Below are 20185 nucleotides of genomic sequence, written 5' to 3'. Positions count from 1 at the left end.
ATAATTAGAATAAAACCTTATGAAAATTATCAAAATTCATATACATAATATCTTTTGCATCTTCCTCTACAACTATTCGGGATTTGGATTCGAATTCAAAGTCGAATTTGGCGCGCTATTAAATGCGCACGTGTTTCCGTTATTCCACTTGCACAAATTGCGCGCGGTTTATCTATTTATATTATATTACCTGTTCTGTAAGAAAATAAACGTTTAAAACTGTTAATCCTGTACGAATAATCGAAATTTCTAGTATTACAAATTTCTCCTGCCTCGTATTAAATATAGTGCATTGATAGAAAAGATTAAAATCTATTTGGCAAGCAATATAAGACATTTGGAAGAAAAGATGCACGAAAATGAAGTGAGAACAAAGCATGGTAAAATCGCTTGCTTGTCGTCGGAATTAGATTTAGGCATTACGTTAAAAGGCGGTCAAAGTTTCAGGTAATCTTTTTAATGGCATAATTAATCTTTTAGAAAAACATAACCAATATTTTTTTTAGTACTTCTCACTTGTCTAACATAATTTTCCCGCGAGCTTTGAAATAACATAGTCTTGCTTCCTACAAATAACGTAAAAAATAATTTTTATAGATGGTTTAATTACAATAATGGATATAGAGGAGTCTTTGGTGGATATGTTTGGACTCTTACGCAACATGATAATTATCTATTCTACAATGTACAAGGCCCACTAGTAGATTCTAAAAATTATGACACGATTCTGTCTGACTACTTCAGATTAAACGAGTGTTTAAAAGACCTGTGCGAAAAATGGACTGCTGCGGATCCACATTTTAAAGAATCGTTAAACAAAACAAATGGTGTTAGAATACTAAATCAAGATGTTGTTGAAAATGTATTTTCTTTTATATGTAGTTCTAACAACAATATCCAAAGGTTTGTAAAGTAAAATGGTTTAATTTATATATCATACGTTTAAATACATCATTATTTTAGGATATCAGGAATGGTAGAAAAATTATGTATGTTCTTTGGTGAAAAAATTTGCTCAATCGAAGGCAAAGATTATTACAAGTTTCCATCTATCGAAGCATTAGCAAGTAAAGATGTTGAAAGTAAATTAAGAGAAGAAAAATTTGGATATCGTGCAGAATATATAGTAAATACAGCAATGCATTTGATAGATCTTGGTGGAAAACAATGGCTTTCAAATTTACACAAAAAGAACAATACATCATATGCTAAAGCTAGGGAACAACTAATTATTCTTCCTGGGATTGGTCCAAAAGTTGCAGATTGTGTATGTTTAATGTCATTAGGTCACTTAGAGGCTATTCCTGTAGACACTCATATCTTCCAAATAGCTAGGGCAAGGTATTTACCTCATTTAAAACAATATAAAACTGTCACCCCAAAAATTCATGAAGAAATTAGTAACTATTTACGCGAATTATGGGGTCCTTTAGCTGGATGGGCTCAAGCTCTTGTCTTTTGTGCAAAAATTAATGATATTTCTGCTCGTACCAGATCGCGTAGCAAGCGTAAAAATAGTACAAGTAGCATGTTACGAAATCTTAAGAAATTTTAATAATACTTTTACTTAGTATTTAAAAAAATCGGTATATGCATTACATTACACTTTTACAAAACTCTATAAAGTCATATGAAATTTTCTATCTGTGAAGGAATAATTCGTTTTTAATGTACATGTTTACAATGATCGTTTTTATCTATAAATAAGAAATTTTACAACTAATTTGAGGCCACGTCTGTTATCCACATTCTCTCACCTACACATTTTCCTCCTTTTTATACTCATACCCACTAGTACAAAGTCAAAGTCATCTAGAATTACATGATCTGTTGGAAATTGGGGTTCATCCTTCTCATTCTCATCGTTTCTGTCTGAAGAAAAGAACAACATTTAAAGTATAAATTATTAATTGCACATTTCTTTGTAAATAACTTACTTGAGTGAATTTTTAATATATCTGCAAAAATGCTCTGAGTAAGGTACCGTAATCCAGGAATCATAGTTGATAAATATGCTCTATGTGATGATTTTAATACTGACAAACAAGATACTGATAAAGAAGCTGGCACAGAACAGCTATGAGTCAATTTCATCATACTGTGTGCAGCTGTGGAACACACCATAGGATATAACGCAAAATTCTTTAATCCAGTAAAAGCAATACCTAAATCATAAAATATTGTAAGGAAAAATATAAATACGTTGATATTTGTAATATTATGAATTTACCTAGTGGCTTCCTGTTAAGAAAAAATTCTAGGGTGCCTCTCCATGTATCCAAGTATACCCCTACTAAGCTACCTTGCCCGAAACAAGTGCCATAATCACGTTTTATACCAGCATGTTGTATATATCCATGGTAAGAAAAACCAAAAGATTCTTTATCACGCCCAAGAAAGGAACAGAAGTAATCCTGTGCACTATTTAAATTCACATTATTTGTACCAACTCCAACCATCTGAAAATTTTGCATTATTAATAGAAACAATAAGTAGATTAAATGTCATTAATTTCTATTGAAGATACTTACAATATCGGTTCCATAAATACAAGAAAGCATTTTAACTTCCCAATAATGATGCCTGCCTTTTTCTAATACGTTTGTACCTCTCACAGCTGCTGTACCATAACTATAGCCATTGTGAAATTTAACTTTTAAATTATTTTCAGATAAAACGATAGTAGATGTATCATTTTCTTTGTTCCATGTCCATTCATGCACTAGGTAAACAAAAAGATAATATTTATGTGAATTTTGGTAGTATTTGTGAAAAAATTGCATTTAAATTATTAGACTCTTGCTAATGAAAAAAGAAAGAAAAATGAGAATCATTTAACGCCATTTTAAATATCTTATCATACCATTATTTTCTCCGCAACGACAGTTAGTCAGTGAAGTACAATTACAGAACCTTGCACACGGCCATGTAGGGTTATGCTCGAAATACATAATTCTGCAATTATAATATTTCCACTGTTTTTCAACTATTCTTCTACAGTAAATTATCGCACTACACTATATTATTGTATTTTGATTTACTTATGATCAGCGCTAATCTAATGATTCTACAAATATTCATGTACATAATGCATCGTGTACAAACACACGTGTAAGTACTTATATATGATAAACTCGTCACGATTAAATTTGTATGTAAATTGTTTGAAAAATATGAAAAAATAATATATAATAATAATATTGTCATAATGATAATGAATAACTCAAACTATATATAAATGTACATTTTTAGTATTTTCTAAATTTTATTGACTTACATTTGTAAAATATTTAGTCATTTAAAAAAAACTAGATAATAAATTATACATGTATTGTAATCGGGTTAGTTTTAAAAATTATATACAGTGATGTAAAAGTAATATGAAAACATTTGATAATTGAAACACGCGGTACAACATCTGCAAGCATGTAAATTGAACGCTTTACTACTTCTAGGTTGGTAGAAATGTTTCGATCGAACTCAGAGCAAATTCCGTCTTCTTCTGATATTACGCAAGAAGCCAATCGTGCAGCCTTGCTATCATATTCAATTCAGTAACATTTCGTCGAAAAAATGTTACGATTTGTGGGAAGACAAGCAAATAATATCATAAGAAATTCTCTACTACCACGCGCTACAGTTGTAAGTCGAAATGTTCGTGCCTCCCACGATGGCCCAGAAGAAAGTGAGGAGGAATTTAATAAGCAATACGTGAATTATCTAAGTCGTCCAGATCTCGATCACTGGGAAATTCGTCGAGTTTTTAACAAATTAGCGGGTCAGTAATTGCGTAGTTATATCATACTTTACAATCACAATTATTTTTTAACAATTTAAATGACAATCATTTCGAGTAATTTAAATCGAACAGTAACATTCTATTTTCAAAAAATTTGTTTTCGAATGTTCTTCCTTATTTATTTAAATAGTCAGATTGAAATAACTATTATTGTAGCGATATTATAATAATTGTTCTAACAGTCATTGTCTTTTCAGGTTTAGATCTTGTACCAGATCCAGTTGTTATTTGTGCTGCATTAAGGGCTTGCAGGAAACTGAATGATTTTGCTCTTGCTATCAGGATTTTGGAGATGGTAAAGGATAAATGTGGAAGCAAACTTAAAGAAATTTATCCTTACATTTTACAAGAAATCAGACCTACATTAGATGAATTAGGTATCAATACCCCAGAAGAGCTTGGTTATGATAAGCCTGAATTAGCGCTTCAATCCATTGATGATATACATTAATTATTGATTTTAAATTAATAAACATAGTATATACGCTTAGAGGTGCTTTCTATTAGACTTGTCACAAATAAACAAAAAATCAATTTTTAAATCAGGATAAAAGAATACCAATTGTCATGTCTCTTATTAAATATTGATTTTGACAAATATTTATCATATGTCATATCTGTTTCGTACATGAAGCATATTGTTCATGAATTGGAAAAATATATGAAACATGTATTGTTTATATATTGCTTTTCAAGACTTAATCGCCTTAATAGATCATGAAACAAAATGATATGTATATATTATATTTTAATTGCAACTTCTATTGGTTCCTTATGTTGCCTTGAAATTTTTAATATTTTTCAAGTTCCCTTTTTTTTTACCTTTTTACATCAAAAGTAACCAAAGCAGAAAGGTGACACAACAATGACATATGTACAAATTACATTGTAAGATACACAGTGGTAAAGTCATGTACACATACATCTATAATTATCTAAAATGGTATTACATTCTTTTCTCAAATGACATTAAACTTAATTTATGTCCTGTGTGATTTCTTACAAACAAGAACAAAAAAATACAACATGGTCTTACATGGGAGTATCAATATATTACATCTTGTATGTAATGGCCATAGTTTTAAAAAACAATATAACAATTAATATCTAGTCATTGTGATCTGTTTTCTACTGATAATTATTAAATTTATCTACTTTCTCCTATAATGTTATAAAAACCTTCTTTCTTTTTGGTATCATTCATACTTAATGTCGAGGGCAGTTTGTTGTTTCAATGTTACGACTCTGCTCTTGACATACACTTTTTTAAAGAGAAGACTGTACTACACACCTACAGGAACTTCATGATCATCATTCATGATAGAGACACATGTACTAAAAGATATTAATTAAACAAGTATCACAAATTCATTATTAGTTATCATCTGAAAACAATATATATATATATGTGTATGTGTGTGTGTGCGCGCGCGCATGTGTGCATATATATATATATATATATATATATATATATATATATATATATATATATGTACACACACATACCTATATATATACGTATGATGCACACAAAGATACTAAAAAATATAAAAATGTAAATAAAATCGTCAGAATAATGAAATTCATTTTCGGTAGTCAATCACATATGCTTGCAATACTTGATACCGCAACATTGAAACAAGATTGCACAGAAAAAATAATATTCTTCCTAACATTAAATATATTGTATAAAAGTGAGTTGGCATTTAAATGCATGAAAATATTTTGATTTTTTTTTTCATTAATAATCAAAATAAATAGATTACCTGAAAATGAAAATAAAGAACAATAAGCGATTCTCCATTTCTACATTCTGCACACTATCAGAGTAATACAGAATGGAAATGGAAGAATTTAATTGTCATTTTTGTGAGAATTATGTATATAGTGTTCTTTATAACATCACCTAAAAATAATTTTCTAATATAACATAGTATTAATATGATAAAAGTAATTATGTTTTTTGGATGTGTACTTCAAATCCATATGTCTTATTTTTCAAAAAATTATGTCTTATAGCCTATTTGTACCCGTCAGAAATGCTTAATTTTTTTTCATTTATCTCTACTGTCGATTATTAATGTATATTAATATGTATCGTTATATATCTCTATCGCCGAAAAATGACTCATCTCCATATCTCAATTTATCATAAAAATAGGCTACATATTACATTTTGTTTTAATCCGATAGCCAAATTTGATTAACTCAAAAATTACATTTAGTTCGGAATCCTGCTACGAAATGTGAATTCGTTTTTCATTGAACTTCAAAAAGGTTTTTACATAGATCTTTCCATAAATATTTTTGAAACCATAAGCGACTTTTGAGACTTGATCTTGTCTGAAAAAATAATCTATCATTAACAAGTTCAACAAATAAATTCGAATTATATAGTTTACAGCATCAACTCGTTCAATTAAAGTCCTTTTTAGATCATTAGTTCGATGTAATTAAATTATATAATTTGTTAGTAATCATCTCTTTCGTAAAATAGTTTAACACAAATTTAAAATTCTTTGGTATATCGATCGTTCTTAAGGACCCGACACTAAGACTAGATGAAAATATTTGTATCCGTGTTTGCTTATTGGAAAATGTTAAATATCCAGACGACGGATACTATCACTATAAATACATCGATGAAACTTTGCATGTTCAACGATTTTCATTCATCGAGCGTCGCAGTACTTTCTAAAAATTAGTACTATCTTCGAGAAATTGAATTACAAGTGAATACTTCTAAGTGTCTACAATGAATCTTGAATACAAATATGATTACATTCAAGTCCAATGAGTCATCGAACATTCAATCATTTTCACTCTCCAAACATATTATTCATTTACTATTCATTTACTGTTTCTCAACAAGAGAACACACTATACGATGATTCAGAAAAGACACAATCATCTCCCTTAATATTAATAACACATATCATTTCTAATACTCTCACTCTTCTTCTCATGAACACCACTAATGTGCACCTGTCGCATTTTGGTGTTAACATAAAAGCTTTGTATTAACTATGTAAAACGCTTTATTCTGGACTAGAGACGGTTTGTTGTTGTTGACTATCCTCATCTTTTACAACTTCGGCTTGCATAGCCTTCGTGAGGACATTAGCATCTTTTAATGATATTACTTGAAGAACTTGATGTTCACCTGCGGCATTTATCATTGTCATAGGATGCCCTTGAATAGTGACAGCTTCAATGCTAGCTTCCCCATTTCCAGGCTCAACCTTTGGGACTTGAACCATTGGTGTGACTACTTGCATCGTACCGTCACTTTGAATATTGGCAACCATAGTTTGATACATACTAGCAGATACTGGTACTGTTATCACTCCTGAGACGGAAACAGGATAGCCTGAAACAAAGAAGTAACTGTCCTGTGTTCTGCCCTTGACCAGGCATTTTTCTCTCTGTATAGCAAACTGGGAATTAAAAAGTCAAACTTAATAATTCGAAGAGCACGTATTCGTACATGTATTTTCGATATCGACAATTTTTTCGGATTTGTGCGTTCATGCTACCAGTTTACGATACAGTCAGATTTAACGGGCTATACGTTTTTTCTAAAACTTAAATGACAAGTTAAAAGTATATTGTTGTATACAAAGCTAATAAAAAAATGTTAGATTAACAGGGTGTGCTAAAGAAAAGTAGATATACTTACTCTATGTGTCAAATATTTAATGTAATTGAAAAGATGAATACTTTTGTTTTCACATTTAGCATTATCTTTTTTTCTGGCACACCCTTTTAATGTAATATCATTAATGTGCAAACATAATTCTCATCTACACTTCAGAAAAAATAAGGCATTAATAAAAAGCAACAGATGTTTAAGCCAATCTGTAAGATCAAGTATGGACAAGCATAAATTATACAAATACGAATTCTTTTATTAAAAATAATTTATTGATTCAAATAAATTAGAAAATAGCAATCGTGAGTAGCTTAAACAAAGGCTGCGAAATACAACAGCTATAAAATAATAAAAACATCAACAAAAAATACTCTATGTACAGCAGTTTTATTTCTCTTTGTTTTAATTAAAGTAAATTAAAGTAACCAATTTTCGATAATAATGGTAAAGTGATTGTAAAACAGGGACAGGTTCTTTATGTGATCATCAATACCTTCCTTTATTTTCTCGTTTAAATTTAAAATCTTAAGAATCCATGTGAACCAATCGATTCTACCTGTTTACTTTATAACGTACACACTTTAAAAATCTTTAAAAATCTATGTATCTAAAGCTCTCCATAGAAATGTACGAACTATACATGCAACATTCCAATATGTAAATATATTGTAGGCATCAATGAATTGCTTTTCAGTATATAAAAAAAACAGTATGTACATGCATATGGATACGGTACGTTCAAATTTAATTCTATCATTTGTATTATTTCATCATTATCGAGCCCCTGTTAAAAAGATCTTGAATTTTATCTCATCTCAGAAAGAGAATAGTCTAAAAACGTTATAGACATATGTGTATATACAAAACGACACAATATTAAGAGCAACTTCTCTATTTTCTCTCTAGTAAAGTTCCTTGACTTATCACACGACATTTAAACGTAAATTAATTCATAAAAATCAATACATAAGTGCCCTGAACATTTTTTTTGATGATCTCTTACATGTATCATGGATTCTTAAAGAAGAAATTAAAATAAAGCTGTGCATAGCTCCGAATGAAATTGCATATGTACAGTATCAAAAAAGAATAACTAATCGATATTCTACTTTCGTTGTACAAAGTAGTAGAACACGTAGGTATTTTTCTTGAATGGAGCGTAGCAGACAGCATGCAAAACAACAAAGGATCCTGGGCCAGTAAAAATGAATTCACTGTTCAAGTAGCTCCTGGCCGGCGACGGTGCAGAGCCTATAGAAAACTGTTTTACCGTGTCCATCTTCTCCTGTGAGAATGATTTGACCATCTTGACCTAATGTTGCTTCTGTAACGCTGTTTAAATCGACAGCGACACTAGTACCTTCCCCACTGCCTGCTACTTCAGCAAGTGCTTGCACTTCTCCTTGACTTGTATGGATCTGTAGATAAGAAAATTAATTCCCATTTTAAAACTTTGCTCCTAAAGTCAAAAAGAAAAATATAAAAAGTGGTTTATGATAACTTACAGTAGCTACACCTTGAACCTGAGCTGTTGTACCATCTGGTAGCGTAATTATTGGGTTACTAGGATCAACTTGGATGATTGATACGGTGCCATCAGGATTCGTTATTGTTTGTAAAACTGCCGTCGGATATTGAGCCGTCATCTAGAACACAAGAACAAAATATTAATTATGATGGCCGAGTCACGTGTCTTTTTAAATATTTTAAAAAGCAAGATATTATTACAACTAAAAAAATGGTGAAAATTTTACAGAAGGTATAACCAAATAAAATGTGATTCCAAGTATGACGACAACGACTACAGAAATAAAGATAGATTAAACTCAAATAAGGGAAACCAAACACATGAACATAAACGCAAATTGCGTATAAAGGAATTTCAAATTCTAATTTTTTTAATGTAAAATCAGAATTTAAAGAAACACCATGATCTCACAATGTACTATCGAACCTTGCATTAAATTTGATTAGACTGAAACTGTACTAAATAATTGGACTTTTTTCAATCACGTTGTTTCGATCAATTCTTTTTTTGTACTCTATCCACTCCCACCTGAGTGGCAGTGGCAAGAGCTGTAGGAGACGCGGCAATGATTTGTGCTGGCGAAGAGTTTCCCTTAGATGAATCCGTGCTGCTGAGGCGAACAACTCCCACCGTCTGCTGTTGTTGCTGCGATTGTCCACCTTGCCCTTGGCCGGATGAATGTGACGGATGCGACGAGGAATGAGGAGTCGATTGTTGTATCAGTACATTTGATTTATCATCCTCTTCACTGAATGCAGGTAGAAGATCTTCTCTTCCATGAAATTTATAACAGTTTATTACAATTTGTCTTAACGCATGTGTCCAAGAAATCTAAAAAAATACATTAGAACAAACATTAAGTAGTTTAGAAAATGTATATATCCGAAATGAAAAAAAGGTGTTCGAAGATTCTTTAGATATCTACAAACCTTCTGTTTCTCGTCTTCAGACCTTGCATCCATACGCACATTTGCCCAAGGAAGTTCTTTTGGCCACCATGGTGGCCGTGTACTATCTCTTCCCCAACCAGGTTTACCTCTGCCTGTGGAATACTTTAACATTAAAGGGATGAATGCTCTGAGTTGAGCTTGTGTCATTTTTTCCACGGGTGTTGGTATGCCATCTATTATAAGAGGTGGTAATTCATATAAAGATGGATCGTCTTGTACTGGTGGCGGAGCTTGTTGTGCGAGCGCACTTTCAAGTTCTTCCATTATAACATTTCTTAAATTTTTTACTACATCCTCTAACGGTTTTGCTCCAAATACTTTATAACTACTGTTTGGCTTTCCTGGTGTAGCTACTAATACTACTGCTTGTTGTCCAACTCGTGTTGCAAACTCATCTATAGTTTGCTGTAAAAAATACATATTTAATAAATAATAAATAAATAAATAAATAAAATAAATAAATAAATAAATGATAATAAATATTTAAAGGCATACAGATAACAAGATAAAACATAGTAATATGTATATACTTACTCTAAGTTTTCTTAGGAGTCTGTTTTGCTGTCTCTTTCTAATGCTGGGATTTGTTTCAAAGCTATGAGGTCGTTTCCTCTTTTTTGCTGAGACAATGGCCGCGGCGGCAGCTACGCCAACAGGGCCTAAATGTGCAAATTATTAACTATATGTTTTCTAATTTTACAATCCCACACCAAATAAAATGTCAGTAAAATATCAGTAATATTAAAAGATACTGAAGAAAAAATTTCAATTTGTGCGGTATTTCCAAAATATTTTTGCTAAAATATTTTTATCCTATTCACGTATATGTATATATGTGTATAGATATTTTACTGACATGTCAACATGTATCTTTAGTTCATTCAAAACAAGAGATGCAAAGCAGTAGTGATATGAAACGTGCTTGATATCCAAGGATATATTATACATATATTAAAATGAATTAAATTTGTATATGTGTATAGAACTCAACATTATGTTTTATAACATGAAATGAAAGGTATTTGAAATCTAGATAAGTAATATATTCTTGAATTTTTTTTCGATAAGGTAAAAATGAACATCTACAAAATATTACATATTTTTCTATAACATTTAGGGAGTAAACATAACATAATAAATTTACTGCACAAAGTGAACACAAATTTAAATGATAAATATTAAGCTAATTTCTAAGCTATGATATTTTAATAAACACACAGGAAAGATGATATATATGAATAATTCTAAATTTGCAAGTGAAAATTACTGCATAAAATGCAAAATTAACATGTATATAAAAAACAGTGTTTCCATGTATGTAGAATATTAAAAACATGAAGCAAATAATATTACAGCACACAAACAATGTAAAATGCATTCAATAATGGTATTTTTTGTCAATATTTTCTTTGTAATTTGTATTATGAGTACTTATCTTGTTGAAAGAAAATTAGAATGATAAAAAAGTGAGATATAAAAAAAGGCAAAAAAAGAAAAACAATAAATTCATGCTGCACTGTCAATGATGTAAATGAAAAAAACAATAAACTTATGTATTTTCTTTTAAATGATTTAATAAAAACATGAACAGTTAAAACTATTAACCATATTAGGGCTCCATAGAGAATCTTCTTATAAATGTATTTTAGTTTAATATTTAATAGTTACCAGATTAGATGTATCATTGGCAGGCAGTATTTTACTTCTATCTTTCTGTTGATGATAAATCAAGGTAACTTCAATTCTATGAATCTTCATATTTTTTATATGATTATTATAATATTGCAAAAGATAATCATTTTTCTTTATCTATGTTCAAAGAATTGAATAATATTATACAAATCATACTTTAATACTTTATATATTATATAAAAATTTAGAATAATATGCATTATTAACATTATCAATTATAAACTGAAATATGTCAATCACAATCCAAAATATTTAATTTACAAAGTCCTTTACTTATTTTTCCTTGTGCCTATGTAATGAGACTTGTTCATTTAACATTATTGGTGCACCCTCTATGTTACTTTCCTTTTGTAAATGAAAATGATTAGAATATAAATAACTCAAAAGGTGAAAAAGCAAAAAAATGGAAATCACCATTAGCGTGTTTGATTTGCCAACCTGCAGCGGCGAGCTGGGCCGTCACGTCATCATCCATAGCAGCTGTCAAAAGGTCACCCTCCTCATATGTTTCAGACCCACTACTTGGCTCGTCATCATCATCATCTGAGATTCTATCCATTGTGCCAGGCTCTGCATTAGGCAGAGACACCATCTTTTTGTCTTCGTCCGTCTTGTCTTCGGTTATATTGCAATGCCCCGTCGAAACAGATGCCAATCTTTGATGTTTTATTTTCTTTCTACATCACCTCCTAAATCGAAAGAAACAAGCTTATATGAGAAATAAAATATAAAATATGAAATATAAAATATAGAACAATAGACTGTCTCTTGTAAATGTATAAATTTTCCAAAACAAAGTTGTCTTCCATAATGTTTATAAATTTACCTTCTGTTAAGTTTACATAGTGATATTATTTAAATATAACTATAAAATAATGTTCTTTTAGCTATATATAGATAATCACTTACATTATCTATAGGAAGGAACTTCAATGTTAAAAGAAATATTGAAATTTACTATTTCATATATATAATGAAACGAATAAATCTAGATCCAACAATAAAAAAGATGATTGTATATCAAATAATATTTTAAGAGCAATTAAAATAATGATATCATTATCTATGTATCATTAATTGATGATATAAAGGTAAGAAAAACACATAAACAGATATTCTTACTACATACACATGAACTATAAAATATTACAAAGTATAATAATGACATTGAATACATAAGTATTTCCATGTGGAATACTACATGATAAGGGTAGAGTAGATAAGAATCCAGGATGATGATACTACATACGGTCAGAATTTGAGAAACATAAACAATGAGTTTCAGGCGGAAGTGTTTCCCGCGCGTATGTTTAGGATCCCCACGCATGATGAAACGTGATGCTATAAGATATTCGCACTAAACGTGAGATAACATCGTGAAAAAGGAGCACGCGGTAACAAATTAACGTAACGTAAATATGTGAACGTCGTCGTCGTCGTCGCCGTGGTCTGTGCATAGACATAGAATATCGGTGATGCGCGGATGAAGCGTAGCGAACCGGTGTTACACTCGGGGTGACAGCGAGCAACAGATACATATTTGTTGGATGAATTTGACAGGCGACGCGACAGACGACAGACGGCGGACAGGCAGTTAAGAAGAGTGGTAAGAGCGTGGCTTGGCAAAGCGTGACGAGGTGTGAGAGAACAGAGAGAGAAGATGCGCCAAGCCGCGCACACGGCGCGTTTATTTGGTGGATACTTGGGGGGGCAATGAAAATGCGCAGGGCACACGCAAAAGAGACCACCTCCGGGGCCGCAAAGCTCATGACCGCGGTACCGCGGAGCCATGGAGCAGGCCCAGTGAAAATCGCGAGTTGCGTACGCACCTTGTGTGTCCCGTGAGTGGTCACCCGATCAGGGAGGGCTCAGGGTTTCGCGTCTGCGGGGAGGCCGCCGTCGGCTACGCTCTCTCACCACGCCCTACGCTCGCGTCTCGCGGTCTCATCTCGCCACCCGTGTTAAACGCTCATCCGCACAGCACCACCACCGTGAGGCTAAAACGCGACCTTCTACCTCACCGGGCGTAACTCGCGTGTACGTCGCGCCACGCCACAACAACACACACAACAGCCGCCATAGACACCATGGCCAGTTTCGCCAGCAGCCGTATCGATCGGCTACGCGGCCCTCCATCTCCACCACAACAAACGCGGCAGCGAGGCGGCCATTTTGAGCGAGCCTGCGCGGTGCACTCCAAGCAGACGATGCGAAATTGCCCTTATTTCGCGAATAAGCAACATACGCGCATCGCCCGGTCCCTCAACGATCAATTACGTGCTAATAACGCACCGATACTTATTCGGCACTCACCGATTTCCCCTCAGAATCCGCAAAAAGGTACCAGCGACCACGGAAACACGAACACCATATACATGTATACGGATCTGGAATAACCTGATTGGCTGGTACCACTGGGGTACGCGTCATGGCGTCCATCCGATCTACCTTCTTATTGGATCCTGAAACACGTGACTCTTGTTCTCAGCGTCCCTGGAACGATGTTGCTGAGTTTCAGTCTAACCTAAAAACTTGCACCATCTGAAACGGCAAGAAACAATCGTTTGTTGTTTTGACGTTTTCTATTCGAAAGACTTTATCTTGGGTATGCAATTCCTCTTTCTATTTTATTGTCTTTATAGCGATATTCTTGTCTTACATTTTCGTAATGAGAAATTGTTGTAAATTGTTATCGAGATATAAAGTTCGAATCTTAAATACGAAGGTAATTTAGAGAGACAACATGTAATCTTACGAAATCAACAAGGAAAAATACCAATTACAAGAAAGAAAATATATTTTATTTTATTTTTTTTTTACAATCATTATAATAAATCTAACAATATAAAAGTATATTATTTAAAAATAATATTTAATAGTATAAAATGTTGTAAAGCAGCTTTACATATCACATCTGGGGTGGGGTAAATTACTAATTATACATGTTAGTTTAGTGGTATCAACCAATTGGATTTAAAAAAAATATATATATAATATATATATACATACATATATATATATATATATATATATATATATATATATATACTGTTATTAAATTCACATAGTAATACTTTATAAAATTAATGATTCATAATTTTCTGAATACATATCTAGTATTGTCTTAAGTATAAAGATTGTTAAACTAAATGCGAGGTTCGAAGTAAAAGATGTCTTAAACTCATGAAGGAATACAGTCTAAATAGAATTCAAGACATTTTATAATTTTATGTTAAATAAGAAATCTTGTTGCATCCAATTGGCTACAGACCAATACCACCAGTGAAAAATATGTTTTTACTTTCAAGCCCATGGCTTGTTTTTATTGCACAGTTTTCCAAACCAACCAGGCTCACAAAGACACGTATTATCAGGTTGACACGTTCCATTTCTGCATGCTCTTGTGCAGGCTGAGCGTTGCGGAGATCTTCTACCAATTTCACAATGATCTCCTTTGAAGCCAGTAGGACATCTGCACACATTGTTCCCTTTACATTTTCCTCCATTTAAACAAGGAATTACGCACTTTGCTAAAAAAGTGAAAACATATTTATTATGAAGCCAATACTATAATTTTAACCATTAGTAGCTACATTTCTATTATAATTTTACTTACAAAATTCACAACGTAATCCAAAATATCCTTTTGGACATTCGCAAGTATCTTTTTGTATACATTTCCCACCATTTAAACATTTTTCTGCACATATACCTAAAATTAATTGTGCTTTAATTAAGAGAAAAAATTTTTGTCACAAACGCTTTTTTAAAGTTTATAGAAAAAAATGCTGCATCTTAGACAGCTTGGAATTCGATTGGCTAGTACATCAGCAGCTTCAGGAGCAACTAGATCAGGGAAATTATTAGATTCAGTTATAAGGGTAGATCATGCTGGAGAATTAGGAGCTGATAGAATATATGCTGGACAAATGGCTGTTTTAGGTATAAATATACTGTAAATATATACCAGGATGTTGTTATTTCTTTGAATATAAATTTAACACGGGTATATAAGGCAGGTAGAACATCTGTTGGTCCAACTATTCAACATATGTGGGATCAAGAAAAGAAACATCGTGCAAAGTTTGAAGAGTTGATTAGAAAATATCGTGTAAGACCCACTGTTCTAACACCTGTTTGGAACATTGCTGGGTTTGTCCTTGGTGCTGGTACAGCACTCATGGGAGAAAAAGCAGCTATGGCTTGCACCGTAGCTGTTGAAACAGTGATCACAGAGCATTATAACGATCAATTACGTGCATTGATGGAAAGTGATGAAAAAGTACATGAAGAAGTTTTAGAAGTAATAAAAAAATTTCGTGATGAAGAACAAGAACATCATGACACTGGTCTAAAACATGGTGCAGAACAAGCACCATTCTATCAAGCTTTAACAAATGTTATTAAATTTGGTTGTAAAACTGCTATATCAATATCCAAAGTTATATAAATTATATAATTTGTTAATATAGTACAAAAGTGTAACTTTAATAAAATATTTATAAATATTAGTTTAGTTTTAAGTAAATAAAATATCTGTTTTATATATATGTCTTATTTTGAAATCAAAATACCTCCTTCACAATATGGTCCTTGAAAACCTGGTGGACACGAACAAACACCAGGTGCTGTACAATTGCCACCATTCATACAGTTTGGATAGCACAATGCCTTTTTACAATGAGGTGGGCCTAAATATCCATCTGGACAAGGTCCAGGATTAGGTTCTGCAATGAAAAATATTATATAAAGAAGAAAGATTCATTTGATATCAATAACAAGTACAGGATTTGAATATAATAAGTGTAATCATAAAAGTATTTTTTAATAATATTGTATAAATTCATAAATAGTACAAGCAAATATCAAATTGGTTCATGCGTAAATTTTATCTTGTCTTTCACCTTTAGACCATAAACAATTATCGTTCATTGCAAAGGAACACAAGATACATTGAGCGATTATTTTCCGCTACACCCACGTAAATTTAAGCAGATAAACGCAATTACACATTGACTTAAGTGAATACTTCGGCCACTTAAAATGGCTTTCATTAATAAAAATTTTAGGATACATTCGGGTCAAAGAGACTCATGCGCTCATTGATTTGAAGAAACTATTTTATCGATTACAGATCTATAGGATAAGCGGATAAGAGGATCTACCTTCATACTAATCGGAAAGCGTTATACACAGTTAAAGCTTCCCGCAAAATATCTTTTATCGAGTTGTATACACAAAGATATATATTGTGCACCGATCGGACAGAAACACAATCGAAATCATCGTCAATTCATAACATGTCTCCTACTCCACATACATCATTATTACAAAAAATGTTTGCTTCTATCATCTTCTTTCCTTATCTTTTTGCAAAGAGCAGTTTTCATGGTAATGAAACAGTTGAGATTTCGATAGTTTCTAATTGAAGTGTGTAGCAAGTTGAGCAATGAATTATTGCTGATACAGAACTCTGTGCGTGCGGGCAGGCGTGTGTGTGCGTGTGTAGAAAGAGATGATCATGGGCGCGATTGACGCACTCACCGCGCACGGCGCATTCTTTTCTCAGGTTAAGGCGAAGGGGTGTTCCGTTTAAAGGTTTTCCCTTACGACTTTCAATCATCAAACCGATGCCTAATTGCGCAATGCCCGAATTATTACCGGAACATGGTAATAGGACGCTGAATTCTGCGAATTTAATGAACATTATGCATTTATTTATATACGTAGGCATCAAATTTAATAATTTTTTGTTAATCGATTAAATTTGTTGACTCAAAATATTTCGATAATTAAAAAAACATAAATTACCCTTAGGTCTCTTGGGTACTCTTCCTTGCGTTTTGATCGTGATATATGGTGTTTTCAGGATCGTCTCGTCGAACGATTTTAATCGATAAAAATTATAGTAATATTTCTTTACACCAGACTTCCATGTAAAATTCACGTACGTTACTTCGCTCGGAATAATCGGTAATTTGCTTTCGAATTCTGGATCCAATAGATAAGGCAAGACCCTACCCTCCGTAATCGCGAATATCTCCATTTCAACCCCTAAACGAAACAGAGAAGATAAAGATCGATTGTAACTTGTTACATTGTCATACATATTTATGTAGAGTGATGTTGGAATAAATTAAAAGAAATAGATTATTACTCTAATACTATTTATAGAATAAATTAATACAGTAGTATATCTATACTTAAACATGAGAGAATCACATAAAAGATATGTATATATATATATATATATATGAACAATAATGATAGAATTTTTTCTTATAATGAAATAACATAGTATCATATAACATAAACAGATATACGAAGTATTTTATAACATAAACTAGATATAATATAAAAAATAAATATTGTCCCCATATACTAAAATCATGAATAAGTGAATGCCACAACAGCATCCCAAAAATGGCAATTTTATCAATATCAAATAAATTCTTTAGAATGACAATATGTATTTTTTTCTTTTAATACCAATATGATAAGAATATCAAGAAGAATAAAATACTGTAGGAATAAAATAACACAGTATATGCAAAAAGAAAAATGCAGCACTCAACACGGATGGATATTCGTGGCGCGGTAGTATCGATATCCGTAAACCAACTTACCGCTGAACATTTTGATCTGTTGCTGGTCGATCCATAGGGAGATGTCACCGGTTGGTTTGTGCCCATTGCCGGATCGATGGTGATTTCTCGCGGCCGCCGTGTCCAGGAGCAGAGCGATCGCCGCCGAGGCCAGGGCGGCTGCGGCCCACTGCATAATTAACGACGTGCCGCCAGGTGTTGCACGGTTTATGACTAGCCCCCTTGTGGCTATGTAAATCTTTCTCTTTCTGTATGATTCTTTGTAAGCGTAAGCTATTCGTTGGTGTATGTGACACTCGTGTGCCTTGGTGTGTGCAGCCCGACGGAACACGCCACGATTTGACGCGTGAAATTTGGGATTTCACGGCGAAACTCGAGACGAACGAGCACGTTCTCACGCACGCAATTTAATGAGCTGACACAACCCAGAGAGACACGTATGCGAAGCTTCAATGGGGATCAGATCTCGCGATCAAGGGAACGACCAACGACCGGTTGACCGACGACCAATTTCGCCGATGTCTCGCTGTAGCTTTCTGCCAGCTCTGTCGATAATGCAGCCGTACGATCACACGATGTTAAGTCAACAAGACGCGTATGCACACGTTCGTACAGGCCGCGTTGCTGCGGCAAACTGACTGACTGACTGACTGACTCAATGAGAAAAGGTCTACAGCAGCCCGTCTTCTTGCTGTGAGTCTGAGAGCAAGATCTCTATCTCTTAAGGGGTCCCGATACGTTTGGGGATAAGGGTGCGTGCACAACGATTCGCAAGATCGATATTTGATGCTTCTTTTGAAACTTGACCGATCATACTTTCTGACATAATCTCCATTGGATTTTCTTAACTTCTTCTTTGACATTTTTAATATTTTTTAATTTTGCTACATTGCTTGCCACCGTGATCTTTCATTGTTAACAAAATGTATTGAATTTGCTGAAAATATGAAAAAATCATTCTTAATCCATTGAATATTTTTTTATTTGTTGAAAGAAAAATAAGAACAGGGCATAACAAATCGTAGGTCATAGTAGTAAATATTTAATGTTAAGAACAGCTTCGAAATGTAATATATAAGTCCTCATTGAACAAAGCTGTGAATTTAAATTTGAATTGATTCGAATATTACCTTGACTGCAATTCATAATTGCAATACAGCCATTGTCACCAATAAAATCTATCGAATATCGAAGATAAAAAGAATTCACCTAAATACAATTATTTGCATAACAATCGCGATATTACGAAATTCTTTGTATTCGACGAGTCTGTGAATGATCTTATTAAAGACGGACGCGTTTCTTGGAGAGATAAATATCTGGTATTTATTTGGTAAATCAAAGACAGTCCTGTTGACGTATTTTATGGTTTATCAGTCGATATCAATCTCCTCGGGACTCGAATATTGTATACGCGGATATATGGAAATCAGAATTCGGATTAGCAAATAAGGTGAAAAGAAATGGGTGGAAGGAACCAGTTTTTAAACGTCTTTGGCCGGGTTCCTCCTCTTCGTTTCTTCTCTCCATTCTCTTTCGTACTTCATCGTCTATTCCCCTCCTTATCCCTCCCCCGTCTGTCTTTGCATTCGGCAAAGAGAATTCACTGTTGCAGTGTGGACTTTGTTCCCAAGCTTGACACCAAGTCTGCTGTTAACTTATCTTTCAGCTTCTCTCGAATCTCTTGAATAATCTGTGAGGTGTCAGAAATCGATCAGAGACGAACGATCGACGATAAAGCACTTCAAATACCTGCTATTTCGCACAACTGTTTCAAAGTAACATACTCTACTATTCCAGGACTGCTCTTACATCTCTGGCAATAAAAATCTTGTAGATGGAACAAAATCTTTAAAACTTACTTTTGGTCAGAACACATATTCCAAAAGGGGATTACTATTCACGAGCAATATCGTAACAACAACGGAGAATCTTCTGAAGAGATTGCTACGAAAATTA

The 20185-nt window shown here is 33.0% G+C and overlaps 6 protein-coding genes across 10 annotated transcripts; 3 read left to right on the top strand and 3 right to left on the bottom strand.

The window, feature by feature from the left end:
* The first annotated feature begins 148 nt into the window (after positions 1-148).
* On the top strand, positions 149-1578 carry LOC117210949 (N-glycosylase/DNA lyase). The gene is made up of 3 exons (XM_033454433.1): positions 149-447; positions 598-903; positions 964-1578. The coding sequence occupies exons 1-3, from the start codon at positions 350-352 to the stop codon at positions 1553-1555; spliced, it is 996 nt and encodes a 331-aa protein (XP_033310324.1). The 5' UTR covers positions 149-349; the 3' UTR covers positions 1556-1578.
* A 67-nt stretch (positions 1579-1645) lies between these two features.
* LOC117210958 (SPRY domain-containing SOCS box protein 3-like) lies at positions 1646-3106 on the bottom strand. The gene is made up of 5 exons (XM_033454445.1): positions 2864-3106; positions 2532-2722; positions 2231-2459; positions 1938-2165; positions 1646-1872 (listed from the first exon to the last, which is right to left on the bottom strand). The coding sequence occupies exons 1-5, from the start codon at positions 2949-2951 to the stop codon at positions 1754-1756; spliced, it is 855 nt and encodes a 284-aa protein (XP_033310336.1). The 5' UTR covers positions 2952-3106; the 3' UTR covers positions 1646-1753.
* A 383-nt stretch (positions 3107-3489) lies between these two features.
* On the top strand, positions 3490-4911 carry LOC117210964 (cytochrome c oxidase subunit 5A, mitochondrial). Its single transcript, XM_033454458.1, has 2 exons — positions 3490-3778; positions 3997-4911. Exons 1-2 carry the CDS (start codon positions 3574-3576, stop codon positions 4248-4250), a joined length of 459 nt encoding a protein of 152 aa, XP_033310349.1. The 5' UTR covers positions 3490-3573; the 3' UTR covers positions 4251-4911.
* An 858-nt stretch (positions 4912-5769) lies between these two features.
* On the bottom strand, positions 5770-14055 carry LOC117210899 (DNA-binding protein P3A2). 5 transcript variants are annotated; one of them, XM_033454337.1, is made up of 8 exons: positions 13935-14055; positions 12036-12310; positions 10464-10588; positions 9909-10334; positions 9508-9810; positions 8957-9097; positions 8722-8869; positions 5770-7169 (listed from the first exon to the last, which is right to left on the bottom strand). In XM_033454337.1, exons 2-8 carry the CDS (start codon positions 12211-12213, stop codon positions 6838-6840), a joined length of 1653 nt encoding a protein of 550 aa, XP_033310228.1. In that variant the 5' UTR covers positions 12214-12310; positions 13935-14055; the 3' UTR covers positions 5770-6837. The 5 variants fall into 5 exon arrangements, with proteins under 5 accessions (XP_033310228.1, XP_033310219.1, XP_033310253.1 ...); XM_033454328.1 differs by lacking the exon at positions 13935-14055 and adding an exon at positions 13451-13755; XM_033454362.1 differs by lacking the exon at positions 13935-14055 and adding an exon at positions 13451-13755 and having other exon boundaries at positions 9610-9810.
* A 51-nt stretch (positions 14056-14106) lies between these two features.
* Positions 14107-16169, top strand: LOC117210928 (5-demethoxyubiquinone hydroxylase, mitochondrial). Its single transcript, XM_033454387.1, has 3 exons — positions 14107-14226; positions 15394-15563; positions 15641-16169. The coding sequence occupies exons 2-3, from the start codon at positions 15407-15409 to the stop codon at positions 16069-16071; spliced, it is 588 nt and encodes a 195-aa protein (XP_033310278.1). The 5' UTR covers positions 14107-14226; positions 15394-15406; the 3' UTR covers positions 16072-16169.
* On the bottom strand, positions 14914-19045 carry LOC117210919 (protein shifted). The gene is made up of 6 exons (XM_033454375.1): positions 18248-19045; positions 17433-17675; positions 17166-17309; positions 16196-16348; positions 15238-15333; positions 14914-15151 (listed from the first exon to the last, which is right to left on the bottom strand). Exons 1-6 carry the CDS (start codon positions 18399-18401, stop codon positions 14925-14927), a joined length of 1017 nt encoding a protein of 338 aa, XP_033310266.1. The 5' UTR covers positions 18402-19045; the 3' UTR covers positions 14914-14924.
* Positions 19046-20185: the final 1140 nt, after the last annotated feature.

This window comes from Bombus bifarius, unplaced genomic scaffold (assembly GCF_011952205.1).
Source record: "Bombus bifarius isolate JDL3187 unplaced genomic scaffold, Bbif_JDL3187 scf7180000007970, whole genome shotgun sequence".
NCBI lineage: Eukaryota > Metazoa > Arthropoda > Insecta > Hymenoptera > Apidae > Bombus > Bombus bifarius.
This window is presented reverse-complemented; position numbering and strand designations above follow the sequence as displayed.